A 17,511-nucleotide genomic window follows, 5' to 3' on the forward strand; every position below is an offset into this window, starting at 1 on the left:
TGGCTGTGTTTTTAATCATAAATATGTTATAGGGTTTGTAAGGGTAGGTACATACAGATGTGTAATGTAAGTTATATTTGTAATTTGAGGTGAGGGGTAACGATTGCTGTGTGAATGTGTTTGTTTTTGAGTTAAATAACACATAGTGAAAATGCATGAATGTTCGATTAAAACATCACACATAACATCAGGGTAGGTATACATGGTAAAAAAATCAGATCAAACTAATTAGGGACATAATTTAGTACATACACACAAACACCAACATAAATTTATTTACAAGTAAAAGCAATGTGGGGACACATAGATAGTGATTAAAATGCCACATTAGAACATAACAAATATACATGTAATGAGGGTTAAAATGTTGTTTTATTAGGGTCTTTATTAAGGTAGACAATTGAGTTAATAGAAAACAATAATTGAATAACAATTAGAATAATTAATTAATTGTCTGAATTATAGTTGAAAGGCAAGATTTGCAGGTCCATACATGTGAAGGGTATGCCAGCGTACACGGACGTACGCTCACTCTCACGAGCGGTGACATAAGCTGAGTTTTCCATTGAAAACAATAGCGACCCGTCCGTGCAAGCTGGCGTACGCTCAGATTTCCGCAAGAAGTCGGCGGGAAGACGGACGAGAGACGTCCGTAAACGGTGGCGTACGCTCTGTTGTACGCCAGTTGTCGGAGTCTAAGGGCTGATCCGTCCGTGTACGTTGGCATACGCTCAATTGTACGCCACTCCCCTTAGACGTTGTTTCTGGCCGTACGTATGCGGCTGATTTGTGGGTGGACTTAACCCCAACGGCCGCGTACGGAGAGTGTACGTTAATATGGAACGTACGCACGTTTGGCCGCACCGATCAGAATAACCTCCCATGTTACTCATAGCGCTATGAATCAATATGGAAAAGTTTATATAAGAGCAGGAGCATCAACCAAGTACTAGTGCTGTGGCTGCTGTCAGTATGGTCAGTACAAGGCAAAATGTCATCCTCCCGGCGTCAGATCTAGATAAATTCCTGTGTTTCATGGTGCCCACACACGGTGCGATCATCATGTGCAATTTTATCTCTTTAGTTCAAGTGGCATCTAGTTAAAGTCGCATCGTGGTTATTTTCCCTTGCAATGCGATGTCCTAACCCCCCCGTGTATGGTACTTCTATGTGACCTAACACTCCATACAGTAGCTCTTAATCACATGTAGCCTGCAACACTCCCTCTTCCTACAGTGTTCTCTGTGAAATGACTCTTGAACCATGAGAGAGGGTCGGGACATTATCGAATTCCAAACGTGAGACCTTTAGTCAGGAGGATTATGTTTTGCTTTATCTTGGATCTGAGTCTTGCAGGAAAACCAGGAGTTTTGGTGGTGGCTATAATTGTGACCATCACCTCCCCTGTTTCTGCATCATGCACAGCTTAGCAAAGGAGATAAAGGATTTACAATCATAGGTCCATGGATATGAAAGTCTGCATTTGTGTCCCCCAGGGAAAGGGCTGCTGGTGTTATCAGGAAAGAAGTGGTTCCAGCACCGCAAGCTGCTGACTCCGGCCTTCCACTACGATGTCCTGAAGCCGTATATCCGGCTGATGTCAGACTGCACCAACACCATGCTGGTAAGAAGAATCTGATGGCGGTACTGTCTTAAGCAGCCGATACACGCTGCGATGCGGGCTGTGTGATGCTTGCTTTGAGGTGCGCGCTCCCGCGGCACCTCATCGCACAGTACAAAAAGTATGTGCTTGCACATACTTTTTGTACTTAGCTGTCATCGCATTGCATCACATTGTACGCACAACGCATGCACAGGGCATGCAATGCGATGTGATGCGTGCTAGCTTGTACCATCTCTGATGGGAGGCTGTTCCTCTTATCCACTTCCCCTGTAGAAGGTCCAGTTATAGGAGAACCTTGCTGTTGCCACAGAACACTGTGTGGAATTAGTGACTCTTGTGTCCATTGCATGAATGTCTGCAGAGCTAGAGAACATGTGACAGGGCCGTAACTAGGGCTGGATGAGAGGGGCGCTGCTGCTACCCCATGGCTCCTGTAATTGGCATGCTGGGTGCCCAGAAGCAGCATCCTGCAGCCTAGGGAGCTGCCACTCAGAGTCCCCCCCCCCCCCCCCTGGACTTATAAAGAGTGCGAATCTCACCAGAATCCGACAGCGAGAAGATGAGTTTTGATTTGGATACAGAAAATTCAGTTCTCTAGTAACCAAACTCGATTATATATATATATAATTATTATTTGGGGATGGCCGACGTGTGTGTATGTATGTGTGTGGAGAGGTTTGGGGCAGTTGGCGCAGATCACCTATTGGAATTGTGCACTGTAGCGTATATATGCTGCCTAGCGAACACCTTAAGGCCATACTTGCCAACATACCTCCCTCCGGGAGAGGGCAGCCAACTCTGTTAGGCAGGGGGCGGGGCCATCGATGGGAGGAAAAAGAGTCAGCTTGGGGGCAGAGTCACAGATGGGTTATCCTGTTGGGGGGGAGCGTGCTATGGTAATCGTGTCATTTTAGCCACTCTCTCTGCACCTGTTACATCTGCCCCACCTGCAGTGCAGATGGATTTGCCCATTTTCCGAACAAATTTGTACTGAGCTCAGATCTGAATAAGGCCCTAAATGTAATTTATGCTTTTTACAAATGTTTATATATTTTGGTGCATTGGTGACACTGTACATGTCAGAGTTCATTGATGGCAGTGGACTTGTTTACCGGACGCTATGGGCGGTATTCAATGAGGCTGATTCGCCATGTTTTTATGGCGAATTTGTGCTGTTTGGCGAATTTCTGACTAAAACGGTGAATCACCCTATTCAATGACCACATGGCGAATACATTTGAAGGTTGTTTTCACCATGATTCACCGAGTAGCAATCGCTATCTTTTTATGGTGAAGTGGAATGTGAACTTTTAAAATAAAGTGTTTTGTTTTTTACATTTGGTGTCAAAAAATCAGGAATTTTCTTCTGAGGAGGGGCATGCTATTTTTATTCATGTGCTATCGTTACGATCGTGTGTAGTGAATATACGCTCCCCTGCTGGCACCCCCGGGGGGCAGCCTGTGCTGCCTGGCACCCGGGGAGCCCACCTAACCCCCACAAACGTTCTGGGCTAGGCAGAGAGACTTCCATCTCTCTGCCTGGCACCGTCCTCAGGCTCCCTGCGGCAATCGCCGCAGGAGCTCATATTCGCCAGTCAGGGGCAGCGAGCCCCTGACACGTTGAATACCGGAGCCCGCCGGCTCCGGAACGTGGCGAATGTGCGGCGAATGTGCAGCAAATCCTAAAAAGGATTCGCTGCACCTCGCAGGTATTCTCATTGAATACCGCCCTATATGTCAGGATCCAATCAGGTGATAGATCAATTAAAGCACCCCTCCTGTTATTATTAGGTGAGAGATCGATGTATTTCTGGTATTGTCTGGGCATGTCTTGTATTACGTGTGTAAACTTACTGTGACCTAAAGGGGGGGGGGGGTGTCTGCCATTTCCCCCTGCAGAGTGTAAGCATGGTGGACATTCCCTCAGAGTAACCATCTGCGTAGTTCTCTGAAGTTAGGATGTCAGATAATATCTGAGACCCCTCAAAAACCAGATTGGGGGTTAGAGAATAGTTTCTAGACAACAGGCCTCTTATCACTTTTGGAATGTGCACAAACTACTTCAAAGCAATGGACCAATTCTGCATGTACTGTAGAAGAGAAATTCCCTAGTGACCAGCAAGGAAAGGGTCAAAATCCCAAGGGTGGGAGGGATGAGGGAGCCTGCAGATAAAACCACTCTCCTGTCAATATTTCATTGTTACTTCTTGGGGGAACAGCAAACTGTCTGGAAGCGCCCGGAGATTTCTTGTGGAGACCCCCCCACTACAGGACCCATACTTGGGTGTAAGATACAGTCCTGTCATTTTTCCCTTTTATTTTGAGTGTATCCATGTGTGTGCTTTTAAAATCATTCTACAATCTTGTAACCATTTTTATCACTAAAGCTCTGTAGTATTTCTAGGAATAAATAATATATTTCCAGTTCTGATTTTGTGTTCTTAGGATCCTGTAAGCCAAAGAAGAACGTTACCATTTTTATACTGCATTGTGTTAGGTGCGAGCAAAGCCGCTCCTTGCGCAGTTTCAAAGCTCACAAAATCAGGCTTTGCTGGTGGCAGTGTACCTCATAGAGGGGACTCGTGTATCCGAAGTGAAACCCAGTCACGGTCGGAGCTGCTCAGATTGATGTATCTGAACAGGAGACTGGTGGGTCCGTGACAATATATATGTACATTTCCCAGATGTTGCTGACAGTGAAGAGATGGCGTAGTGATATACAGCTGGGAGTGATTTGCCCTGTCAGAGGAGAAGGGGCAGAGGGACAGAGAGAAGTACAGTATGAGGTACCTGTGAGGACTCTACGAAAAGACTGCCCTGTGCCTCATACTGTAGCCTGTAACCTGTACTCTCACTAGGAGAAAGGTGGGACATTCCTGTGCCTGCAGATGGAGTTACACCTGGCTTGTCAGTTGGCTCAGAGTAGGTGATGGAGCAGCCAGGATAAAGTAGCCAGCCCTTAACATGAGAACTCATTGACGGATGCTGGATAGAGATGGACCAGGAGTGTTACCCCCAGAGAGAATAGAGAGGCAATGTTCAGCCCTTTTGGTGATGCACAGACTGAGGGAGGAGTCTAAGCAGTGTATACAGACACTTTTAGGTACTTGTGGACAATCACGGCTCCCACGATGTGCATCGTATAGCAAAAAAATCGCATCGCATGTGATTTTTAACAGAAATGCATCCAAATGCATTGAAATTTGTATCAAACATGTTCAATGGCCCCCAAATGTCATTTTTCAGGCTGTACCACCCCCACTATCAATGCGAACCTGAAGCGTGGCGAGCGGCGGCGGTACGCGTCCTACGACCTTTTCATACCCCCACTATCCACGTCGGCGTGGAGTTGAGAACAGAAAGCGTGGCGAGCGCAGTGGGCCACCGAGCCTGATGCGTGGCGAGTGCAGCGAGCCCCGCGAGGGGACACGGATACCTTCACAGGTATACGCGTCCCCTCGCGGGCTTCACAGGTGTCCGCATCCCCTCGCGGGGCTTGCTGCGCTCGCCACACTTTCTATTCTCAACTCCACGCCGACGTGGATAGTGGTGGTATGAAAAGGTCGTAGGACGCGTACCGCCGCCTCTCGCGGGCTCGCTGCGCTCACCACGCTTCGGGTTTGCGTTGATAGTGGGGGTGGTACAGGCTAAAAAATGACATTTGGGGGCCATTGAACATGTTTGATACAAATTTCAAAGCACAGACTGAGACACAATGATCTGTGCACAGACTGAGACACAATGATCTGTGCACAGACTGAGACACATTGATCTGTGCACAGACTGAGACACATTGATCTGTGCACAGACTGAGACACAATGATCTGTGCACATACTGAGACACATTGATCTGTGCACAGACTGAGACACATTGATCTGTGCACAGACTGAGACACATTGATCTGTGCACAGAGACACATTGATCTGTGCACAGAGACACATTGATCTGTGCACAGAGACACAATGATCTGTGCACAGACTGAGACACAATGATCTGTGAACAAACTTAGACAATGATCTGTGCACAGACTGAGACACATTGATCTGTGCACAGACTGAGACACATTGATCTGTGCACAGAGACACAATGATCTGTGCACAGACTGAGACACAATGATCTGTGCACAAACTGAGACAATGATCTGTGCACAGACTGAGACACATTGATCTGTGCACAGACTGAGACACATTGATCTGTGCACAGACTGAGACACAATGATCTGTGCACAGACTGAGACACAATGATTTGTGCACAGACTGAGACACAATGATCTGTGCACAGACTGAGACACATTGATCTGTGCACAGACTGAGACACATAGATCTGTGCACAGACTGAGACACAATGATATACCTGGTTGTATTGTAACATACATTGTACTCTGTTACCTTCTGTATAGTGGAGATATTTGGAGTTGCAGTGATGCTATTGCTCATCACTGGGACTCATCTGCTTTTGCTAAGTAGCAGATAGTGTAAAGCGGGGGCTCTGTGATTATTTGGCAGGTGAAGGAGTTCCACTCAGAGGAATAAAAAAGGAGGGGAGTGAATCAGGTCTATATTGTTACATGCAATACAGTTGATGTATTAACTATTCACTTTTGGAGTTGTTGTGGAGTTCGGAGAGAGTAGTTGTGGAGTTCGGAGAGAGTCGTTTGTGGAGTTCGGAGAGAGTTGTTTGTGGAGTTCGGAGAGAGTCGTTTGTGGAGTTCGGAGAGAGTAGTTGTGGAGTTCGGAGAGAGTAGTTGTGGAGTTCGGAGAGAGTAGTTGTGGAGTTCAGAGAGAGTAGTTGTGGAGTTCGGAGAGAGTACTGTTAGTTAGTAAAGTTACCAATATTGAGAACTTTAAGATGTCTCCTGGAGTAAGTGATTGTTTGCTGCCCTGTCACCGTCATCACACTTCATGTATATGTAAAGGTTACCAGATCTGCCGAGGGGGGGGGGGGCGTAGGCAGCTCATTTTGCCCATGGCAGGGACGGATCCCCCCCCCCCCCGGGGTTCTCCCGCCTCATGCTGGCGCTGGTGCGTTGGAGCAACATAACAGGACATTTACATAAAGTCTCCTCTGATCCGAATAGTTGAGCTCACGGAGGCAGCCGCTGTAAGAGAAGTGCCCCCGGGCGGCACGATCTCATGAGAACACTGACCCGGAAGTCATGTCCTGCTCTGCCTTTGTGGAAGCCGTACTGGCATCTGCATGCATTGATGCATTCACCAGTCACAGCAAAGAAGGACCACTGGACAACGAGGGACCGACAGGAGGAAGAACAATGCAGAACATACGGGTTAGAGGCCTGTATTACTCTGCTTGTGATGTACACCCTGGACTGGCCCCAGCCCCCTGCCCCATTAGATTACTATACACCTAATACCCTTACCCTTCATTTCCCTACTCTCACTTAGTAGTGGGGGGAGGGGGGGGGGTGGGCGGACTGAAAATCAGTGTGGGATTTTAAATACTGTTTAAGAGACATTCACACTGCCTAAAAAACGGTATTTAAACGTATAGGACTTTGCTTTTTAAACGGGTTGAAATACCGGTTAACTTTAACCGGTAAATCAACTCTGTCGCTTTCCCACTGCAGCCTTAAACGGTAAATTGTGGGTAAAAAACGGCAATTTACCGTTTAAGAGCTGCAGTGGGAAAGGGGCATCAGTGAGCCAACATAGTGGGTATTTCTAACAAGCGTTGTTTGTGTGACTATGTCTGTAATTTCATATCTTCTGTAGGATAAATGGGAGAAGCTCATCTCAGATCAGAAGCCGGTGGAACTCTTCCATTACGTCAGCCTCATGACCCTGGACACCATCATGAAATGTGCCTTCAGTTACCAAAGCAACTGCCAGAATGACAGGTTGGTATCCGGTGGGCATTTGTCCCTGACCTGGCTACTGCGCGTGTCTACAGTCATCGTCCCTGACCCGGGTAATGTGCGTGTCTACAGTCATCGTCCCTGACCCGGCTTCTGTGCGTGTCTACAGTCATTGTCCCTGACCCGGCTACTGCGCGTGTCTACAGTCATCGTCCCTGACCCGGCTACTGCGCCTGTCTACAGTCATAGTCCCTGACCCGGCTTCTGCGCGTGTCTACAGTCATCGTCCCTGACCCGGCTACTGCGCGTGTCTACAGTCATCGTCCCTGACCCGGCTACTGCGCGTGTCTACAGTCATCGTCCCTGACCCAGCTACTGCGCATGTCTACAGTCATCGTCCCTGACCCAGCTACTGCGCGGGTCTACAGTCATCGTCCCTGACCCAGCTACTGCGCCTGTCTACAGTCATTGTCTCTGACCCGGCTACTGCACATGTCTACAGTCATGGTCCCTGACCCAGCTACTACTGCATATCTACAGTCATTGTCCCTGACCCAGCTACTACTGCATGTCTACAGTCATCGTCCCTGACCCGGCTACTACTGCGTGTCTACAGTCATCGTCCCTGACCCGGCTACTGCACGTGTCTACAGTCATCGTCCCTGACCTGGGTACTACTGCATGTCTGCAGTCATCGTCCCTGACCCGGCTACTGCGCCTGTCTACAGTCATAGTCCCTGACCCGGCTTCTGCGCGTGTCTACAGTCATCGTCCCTGACCCGGCTACTGCGCATGTCTACAGTCATCGTCCCTGACCCGGCTACTGTGCGTGTCTACAGTCATCGTCCCTGACCCAGCTACTGCGCGTGTCTACAGTCATCGTCCCTGACCCAGCTACTGCGCCTGTCTACAGTCATCGTCTCTGACCCGGCTACTGCACATGTCTACAGTCATCGTCCCTGACCCAGCTACTGCGCGTGTCTACAGTCATCGTCCCTGACCCAGCTACTGCACCTGTCTACAGTCATCGTCCCTGACTCAGCTACTACTGCATGTCTACAGTCATCGTCCCTGACCCGGCTACTACTGCGTGTCTACAGTCATCGTCCCTGACCCGGCTACTGCGTGTGTCTACAGTCATCGTCCCTGACCCGCGGCTACTGCGCATCTCTACAGTCATCGTCCCTGACCTGGGTACTACTGCATGTCTGCAGTCATCGTCCCTGACCCGGCAACTGCGCGTGTCTACAATCATCGTCCCTGACCCGGCTACTGCACGTGTCTACAGTCATCGTCCCTGACCTGGGTACTACTGCGCGTGTCTACAGTCATTGTCCCTGACCCGGCTACTGGACATGTCTACAGTCATCGTCCCTGTCCTAGCTACTTACCTTTTAGTGGCCATAATGGGGTACTGCACCCACATACTTGTACTGATACTTCTGTGTCCTCTGTGCAGTGAGAGTGAGTACATCAGTGCTGTGTATGAGCTGTCCTACCTGGTGGAGCACAGGTTCCGCACTTACCCCCTAGTGTCCATAATGGGGTACTGCACCCACATACTTGCCCTGATACTTCTGTGTCCTCTCTGTGCAGTGAGATTGAGTACATCAATGCTGTGTATGAGCTGTCCTACCTGGTGGAACACAGGTCCCGCACTTACCCCCTAGTGTCCATAATGGGGTACTGCACCCATATACTTGTACTGATACTTCTGTGTCCTTTCTGTGCAGTGAGTACATCAGTGCTGTGTATGAGATGTCCTACCTGGTGGAACCCAGGTCCCGCCCTTACCCCCTAGTGTCCATAATGGGGTACTGCACCCACATTCTTGTACTGATACTTCTGTGTCCTCTCTGTGCAGTTAGAGTGAGTACATCAGTGCTGTGTATGAGATATCCTACCTGGTGGAACACAGGTCCCGCACTTACCCGCTAGTGTCCATAATGGGGTACTGCACCCACATTCTTGTACTGATACTTCTGTGTCCTCTCTGTGCAGTGAGAATGAGTACATCAGTGCTGTGTATGAGATATCCTACCTGGTGGAACACAGGTCCCGCACTTACCCCCTAGTGTCCATAATGGGGTACTGCACCCACATTCTTGTACTGATACTTCTGTGTCCTCTCTGTGCAGTGAGAATGAGTACATCAGTGCTGTGTAAGAGCTGTCCTACCTGGTGGAACACAGGTCCCGCACTTACCCCCTAGTGTCCATAATGGGGTACTGCACCCACATTCTTGTACTGATACTTCTGTGTCCTCTCTGTGCAGTGAGAATGAGTAGATCAGTGCTGTGTATGAGCTGTCCTACCTGGTGGAACACAGGTCCCGCACTTACCCCCTAGTGTCCATAATGGGGTACTGCACCCACATTCTTGTACTGATACTTTTGTGTCCTCCCTGTACAGTGAGAGTGAGTACATCAGTGCTGTGTATGAGATATCCTACCTGGTGGAACACAGGTCCCGCACTTACCCCCTAGTGTCCATAATGGGGTACTGCACCCACATACTTGTACTGATACTTCTGTGTCCTCTCTGTGCAGTGAGAATGAGTACATCAGTGCTGTGTATGAGCTGTCCTACCTGGTGGAACACAGGTCCCGCACTTACCCCCTAGTGTCCATAATGGGGTACTGCACCCACATACTTGTACTGATACTTCTGTGTCCTCTCTGTGCAGTGAGAATGAGTACATCAGTGCTGTGTATGAGATATCCTACCTGGTGGACTACCGGACTCGCTGCTTCCCATACCACAATGACTTCATCTACTACCTGAGCCCACATGGATTCCGTTTTCGGAGAGCGCTGAAGTTAGTGCATCACCACACGGGTGAGTAGAATTTGGGGGAGTGATTTGTTTGGTAAGGAATAAGGGGGGACATTTACCAAAATGGATTCGTAGAAAAAAGGTGTATTCGTAGGGAGAAATACACCTTTTTTTTACGAATTTGTATTTTCGGGATTTACAATCCCAAAAATACAACAATTCGTATTCCTAAAGATGGAACATTCGTATTTGTAGTTACAAATACGAATGCCCTACACCATCGATAGGATACGACAGAAATCACCATTCAAAAGAATGGTGGTTTCTGATTTACTAAGCAGCCGTACTGACAATACAGCTGCTAAGTGGTGTAAAACACCCACGCAAATACGACAGGAAAATAGAACACCATTTTCCTGTTCTATTTGCGTTTTAGCCTGCACGGATCAGTCAGATCCGTGCAGGCTACAGTGTAAAAAAATAGAAAAATAAATAAATAAAAAAAAAAAAACGGCGTGGGGTCCCCCCCACAGCCGAAACCAGCACCAGGCTGAAGGAGCCGGGGCCGGTAATTAAAAATCAGGGAACCCGACAAATAGGGGTTCCCCGATTTTTAACAACCAGCCCCAGGCTCCAGGTCCGGGGCTGGTTCCCAAAATACGGGGGACAAAATGAGTAGGGGTCCCCCGTATTTTAAGAACCAGCCCCAGGCACAACAAGCCGGCAGGGTAATGTCACAGCCGGGGGACACTTATAATATAAGGTCCCGCGGCCAAAACATTCTCCCTTCCGACCAGTCAGCCTGGCCAGGGGCCCTGGGGGAGTGGGGACCCCCCCAATGAAGGGGTCCCCCCCCTCCAGGACTTACCTGACCAGGCTGAAGCCTGGTGCTGTCCTCGATGCCCCTGGGCGGTGGGCATCGAGCTGATAAATGTTGTAAAAAAAAGATGAACCTATTGTTTTTTACTGTGGCACTACAAGTGCCAGCAAGCTGGGACTTGGAGAACCACAAGTCCCAGCCTGCTGGGCATTAAAGGGCCCGCTGGCACTTGTAGTTCTACAGTTAAAAAAATAGTGCACAAAACACACTGACACACTTTTAAAATAAAACTTTATTACACACAAAGCCCACACATACTAATACTTACCTATCTTCTTCCCATAGGTCGCCCTGGTCCTGTGTCGGCGTCTTCTGGTCCTGTGTCGTCTTCTTCCTCCATGTCGACCGTCGCTGTCGCCGTCCGGATCCGACGAAATCCATTTGGGAAGCTGTGGAAGGAAACCATACTCACCTGTCCCAGCGCGACGTAGTCCAGGTAAGGGTCTTTGCAAAAAAACAAACCGACACCCCGAAACCAGACCGGACTGACGGAGACGCACGGTGTTTACATCGTGCGGCTCCGCCTCCCGAATGCCGCTATTGGCCGCCTTGCGGCCTAGCGGCCAATCAGGAGCCGCTAGGCCGCAAGGCGGCCAATAGCGGCATTCGGGAGGCGGAGCCGCACGATGTAAACAAACACACGTGCGTCTCCGTCAGTCCGGTCTGGTTTCGGGGTGTCGGTTTGTTTTTTTGCAAAGACCCTTACCTGGACTACGTCGCGCTGGGACAGGTGAGTATGGTTTCCTTCCACAGCTTCCCAAATGGATTTCGTCGGATCCGGACGGGGTCACCATCGCCGACAGCGACGTCGACATGGAGGAAGAAGACGACACAGGACCAGAAGACGCCGACACAGGACCAGGGCGACCTATGGGAAGAAGATAGGTAAGTATTAGTATGTGTGGGCTTTGTGTGTAATAAAGTTTTATTTTAAAAGTGTGTCAGTGTGTTTTGTGCACTATTTTTTTAACTGTAGAACTACAAGTGCCAGCGGGCCCTTTAATGCCCAGCAGGCTGGGACTTGTGGTTCTCCAAGTCCCAGCTTGCTGGGGAGGCTTGCTGGCACTTGTAGTGCCACAGTAAAAAACAATAGGTTCATCTTTTTTTTACAACATTTATCAGCTCGATGCCCACCGCCCAGGGGCATCGAGGACAGCACCAGGCTTCAGCCTGGTCAGGTAAGTCCTGGAGGGGGGGGGGCCCTTCATTGGGGGGGTCCCCACTCCCCCAGGGCCCCTGGCCAGGCTGACTGGTCGGTAGGGAGAATGTTTTGGCCGCGGGACCTTATATTATAAGTGTCCCCCGGCTGTGACATTACCCTGCCGGCTGGTTGTGCCTGGGGCTGGTTCTTAAAATACGGGGGACCCCTACTCATTTTGTCCCCCGTATTTTGGGAACCAGCCCCGGACCTGGAGCCTGGGGCTGGTTGTTAAAAATCGGGGAACCCCTATTTGTCGGGTTCCCTGATTTTTAATTACCGGCCCCGGCTCCTTCAGCCTGGTGCTGGTTTCGGCTGTGGGGGGGACCCCACGCCGGTTTTTTTTTTATTTATTTATTTTTTCTATTTTTTTTTACACCTTGCAGCCTGCACGGATCTGACTGATCCGTGCAGACTGCTAGAAATAATTTGTATAAGCGGCCGTATATACGGCCGCTAATACGAATCATTACACCATCGGAGGGTTACAAAGCAGTCGTATATGACTGCTTTGTAACTGATCCTCCGGAACACGACTTTGCATACGACTTAAACAGTCGTATGCAGTCGTAGGGAAAATACCAATACGAAAAACTAGGTTTTTCATATTGGTAAATTTCCCCCAAGGTGTCAGGAACCAGTCTGTTTTGTTTTCTGTCAGTTTCTGTTTGGCATTTTGACTCACTGGTGGCCTCCAGTGGCAGGTCTGTTGCCATTACAGCTTTGTGTTCTGGGAGCTTAATTCATTTACTAGGCTGTGAGATAATTAAGCTAATCAAGCACTAGCCTGGGAGCTCCCTGAATCTTCAGGTGCAATTAATCACCTGAGCCCTTTATAGGGCAGGCTCACCTGCAGTACTCTGCCAGTGATAGCTTTCTGTTAACCTATGTTTAGTTCCTGATTCCTTTGGAGAGAACTCTCTGTCAGCTCTCAGCTTCGCTACCTGGTTCCCTGTTCCGTCTGCTGTTTGGATCTCAGGATTTATCCTCTGCAGCTCATTGCTCACTGTAGCATCAGCCTGTATACCCGGACCCCGGAGCTTTCTGGTTCCTGCTGTTCTCCTTTGGAAATTCCAGGGCTCTCCTGGTTTCCTGCTTCCAAGTCTGCTTGGTGTGTCATCCAGTCCTGGGCCAGAGCCTGCGCCTGATCCACTTCCCTCTTCTCCCTGTGGGTCACGTAAGTGCTCCTTTGGAGCCCGGTGGTTCTATCTTTTATTATTCATTTGCCCGCCGTGGCTGTTCCCCGCTGTGGGTCCGTCGTTATTCCTTTGTGTCATTTTTCCAGCTGTTCCTCCTGTTTTGTTATTGTCTGTCACCCTAGCTTCCATCAGGCAGGGGTGTTTCCCTTTCCATCTGCAACCGGTTTTGGGGAATCACTTGCCTTGGTGTGCCCCTGTTCCGAGATTCCCTATTGTATCCCTTGTGTCTGCGACTGGGTCGCAACTCCCGTCCTTGGCCTGGTGCCGGTAGTCAGGGGTCTTTTTCCAGCTAGGTCCTTTAGCCAGATCATCCTTTTGAGCTACCCCCTGGCGATTGCTCACCCCTTGTCATTACCTAACACAGTGGTTCCCAAACTTTTTGAATCACGGCACCCTAATTTATCATAATATTTTTCACGGCACCCCTAGGCCAAAAGTTTGTTACTGAGAGTTTCAGAAAAAAAAATTAAATTAAATAAGTTGTGATTAGATTGTATCCTTAGGTCCAGTTATGTGGTGAGGAACATGATTCTCTTCTGTTTACCCATATATTTTATAACTGGAAGCCACGAGCACTGATTTTTGCCTATTTCATTGGCCATAAATACATTTAATTGGTTCTGGACCACCAACCTGAGGCACCCCTGCAAGTGCTCCGCGGCACCCCAGGGAGCCACGGCACACAGTTTGGGAACCACTGACCTAACACCTGGCTGCATCGGGGTCAGAGCCGGCCTTACTGGCTCTGTCGAACGCGGCGGCTACAGGCGAAGCCTAGCACTTGCAGGGGTATTCCATCTGCCCGGGGGACTCAACAGAGTCAGTGTAGGTTTCGCTGTGGCCGTTCTAAACAGCGGTCCCAGCTGCGGGCTCACGCCTGACCTTTTTCCTCCTGCCAGCTGTCGTATCACCCAGAGCCCAGGCGAGAACCATAACATAAGGGGGGCAGGGGGTGGTGCAGTTGGGAGTCGCCGAGCGAGTGTCCCTATTCTTCAATGGAAAAAGTTGGGAGGTATGAGAGTGCACTTTGGGATAATGGGAGCTGCCCTCAGCTGCCTCATCCTCCAGACAATGCAGAATGATAACATGTGATGGATCAGATACAGTATGTCTCCTGTTAGTATTATGTGTGAGATCAATGTATTTCTGTTATTCTGCTTGTGAACTTAATGTGATCCGAAGAGGGATAAGGGGGCGGCCTGTAAGCACTGAGGACATAACCCCAGGGAGGCTGGGAGGATGTCACAGTGAGGGAATACAGAACTATAGAGTTCTCTGACATTAGGCTGTCAGATAAGATCTGAGATCCCTCATAGACCAGATTGGGGCAGGTAATTTCCTCTCTGGGAGAAGCCGGGAGAGGAGACTTGCAGCAGAAGAGAGAAACCCTCAGTGAGGCCATTAGTGATGTTGGAGATGGTAATATGAGCATAGTGTAACGTTCTGGGCTACTGGAAACCCCCCTAAGTGCACTTCGGTGTACAGTACAGATCACCTGATGCGATAACGACATCACTTTGTCATTACAGATAAAGTAATTAAACAGAGAAAACAATCTATTATGCAGGAGACGGAGCTGGAGAAGATCCAGCAGAAGCGACACTTGGACTTTCTGGACATCCTGTTATTTGCCAAGGTACAGAGTACAGACCTCACTCGCCCTGACGCAGAGACTGGCGCTAGCCACGATCCCATACGCAGTACAGACCTCACTCGCCCTGACGCAGAGACTGGCACTAACCGCGATCCCATACGCAGTACAGACCTCACTCGCCCTGATGCAGAGACTGGCGCTAACCGCGATCCCATACGCAGTACAGTCCTCACTCGCCCTGACGCAGAGACTGGCGCTAACCGCGATCCCATACGCAGTACAGACCTCACTCGCCCTGACGCAGAGACTGGCGCTAACCGCGATCCCATACACAGTACAGGCCTCACTCGTCCTGACGCAGAGACTGGCGCTAACCGCGATCCCATACGCAGTACAGACCTCACTCGCCCTGACACAGAGACTGGCGCTAACCGCGATCCCATACGCAGTACAGGCCTCACTCGCCCTGACGCAGAGACTGGCGCTAACCGCGATCCCATACGCAGTACAGGCCTCACTCGCCCTGACGCAGAGACTGGCGCTAACCGCGATCCCATACGCAGTACAGACCTCACTCGCCCTGACGCAGAGACTGGCGCTAACCGCGATCCCATACGCAGTACAGACCTCACTCGCCCTGACGCAGAGACTGGCGCTAACCGCGATCCCATACGCAGTACAGACCTCACTCGCCCTGACGCAGAGACTGGCGCTAACCGCGATCCCATACGCAGTACAGACCTCACTCGCCCTGACGCAGAGACTGGCGCTAACCGCGATCCCATACGCAGTACAGGCCTCACTCGCCCTGACGCAGAGACTGGCGCTAACCGCCATCCCATACGCAGTACAGACCTCACTCGCCCTGACGCAGAGACTGGCGCTAACCGCGATCCCATACGCAGTACATACCTCACTCCCCCTGACGCAGAGACTGGCGCTAACCGCCATCCCATACGCAGTACAGACCTCACTCGCCCTGACGCAGAGACTGGCGCTAACCGCGATCCCATACGCAGTACAGGCCTCACTCGTCCTGACGCAGAGACTGGCGCTAACCGCGATCCCATATGCAGTACAGACCTCACTCGCCCTGACGCAGAGACTGGCGCTAACCGCGATCCCATATGCAGTACAGACCTCACTCGCCCTGACGCAGAGACTGGCGCTAACCGCGATCCCATGCGCAGTACAGGCCTCACTCGTCCTGACGCAGAGACTGGCGCTAACCGCGATCCCATACGCAGTACATACCTCACTCGCCCTGACGCAGAGACTGGCGCTAACCGCGATCCCATACGCAGTACAGACTTCACTCGCCCTGACGCAGAGACTGGCGCTAACCGCGATCCCATACGCAGTACAGACCTCACTCGCCCTGATGCAGAGACTGGCGCTAACCGCGATCCCATACGCAGTACAGGCCTCACTCGCCCTGACGCAGAGACTGGCGCTAACCGCGATCCCATACGCAGTACAGACCTCACTCGCCCTGACGCAGAGACTGGCGCTAACCGCGATCCCATACGCAGTACAGACCTCACTCGCCCTGACGCAGAGACTGGCGCTAACCGCGATCCCATACGCAGTACAGGCCTCACTCGTCCTGACGCAGAGACTGGCGCTAACCGCGATCCCATACGCAGTACAGGCCTCACTCGCCCTGACGCAGAGACTGGCGCTAACCGCGATCCCATACGCAGTACAGACCTCACTCGCCCTGACGCAGAGACTGGCGGTAACCGCGATCCCATACGCAGTACAGACCTCACTCGCCCTGACGCAGAGACTGGAGCTAACCGCGATCCCATACGCAGTACAGACCTCACTCGCCCTGACGCAGAGACTGGCGCTAACTGCGATCCCATACGCAGTACAGGCCTCACTCGCCCTGACGCAGACACTGGCGCTAACCGCGATCCCACACGCAGTACAGACCTCACTCGCCCTGACGCAGAGACTGGCGCTAACCGTGATCCCATACGCAGTACAGACCTCACTCGCCCTGACGCAGAGACTGGCACTAACCGTGATCCCATACGCAGTACTCACTGGCCCTGACTCAGAGACTGGCGCTAACCGCGATCCCATACGCAGTACAGACCTCACTCGCCCTGACGCAGAGACTGGCGCTAACCGCGAACCCATACGCAGTACCGGCCTCACTCGCCCTGACGCAGAGACTGGCGCTAACCGCGATCCCATACGCAGTACCGGCCTCACTCGCCCTGACGCAGAGACTGGCGCTAGCCACGATCCCATACGCAGTACAGGCCTCACTCGCCCTGACGCAGAGACTGGCGCTAACCGCGATCCCATACGCAGTACAGGCCTCACTCGCCCTGACGCAGAGACTGGCGCTAACCACGATCCCATACGCAGTACAGACCTCACTCGCCCTGACGCAGAGACTGGCGCTAACCGCGAT

At 50.8% G+C, this 17,511-nt stretch overlaps 1 protein-coding gene across 1 annotated transcript in view; it reads left to right on the plus strand.

The window, feature by feature from the left end:
• The window catches only part of LOC146027326 (cytochrome P450 4B1-like), an 87,939-nt gene that overhangs the window by 19,014 nt on the left and 51,414 nt on the right, over positions 1-17,511 (plus strand). Inside the window, exons 3-6 of the mRNA XM_083158257.1 lie at positions 1,497-1,624; positions 7,355-7,479; positions 10,124-10,275; positions 15,019-15,125. Of these exons, the coding sequence (XP_083014383.1) occupies positions 1,497-1,624; positions 7,355-7,479; positions 10,124-10,275; positions 15,019-15,125 (512 nt within the window). The remainder of the gene's footprint in view (positions 1-1,496; positions 1,625-7,354; positions 7,480-10,123; positions 10,276-15,018; positions 15,126-17,511) is intronic.

This window comes from Crinia signifera, chromosome 8, assembly GCF_055691185.1.
Source record: "Crinia signifera chromosome 8, ASM5569118v1, whole genome shotgun sequence".
In the NCBI taxonomy this organism is placed as follows: Eukaryota; Metazoa; Chordata; class Amphibia; order Anura; family Myobatrachidae; genus Crinia; species Crinia signifera.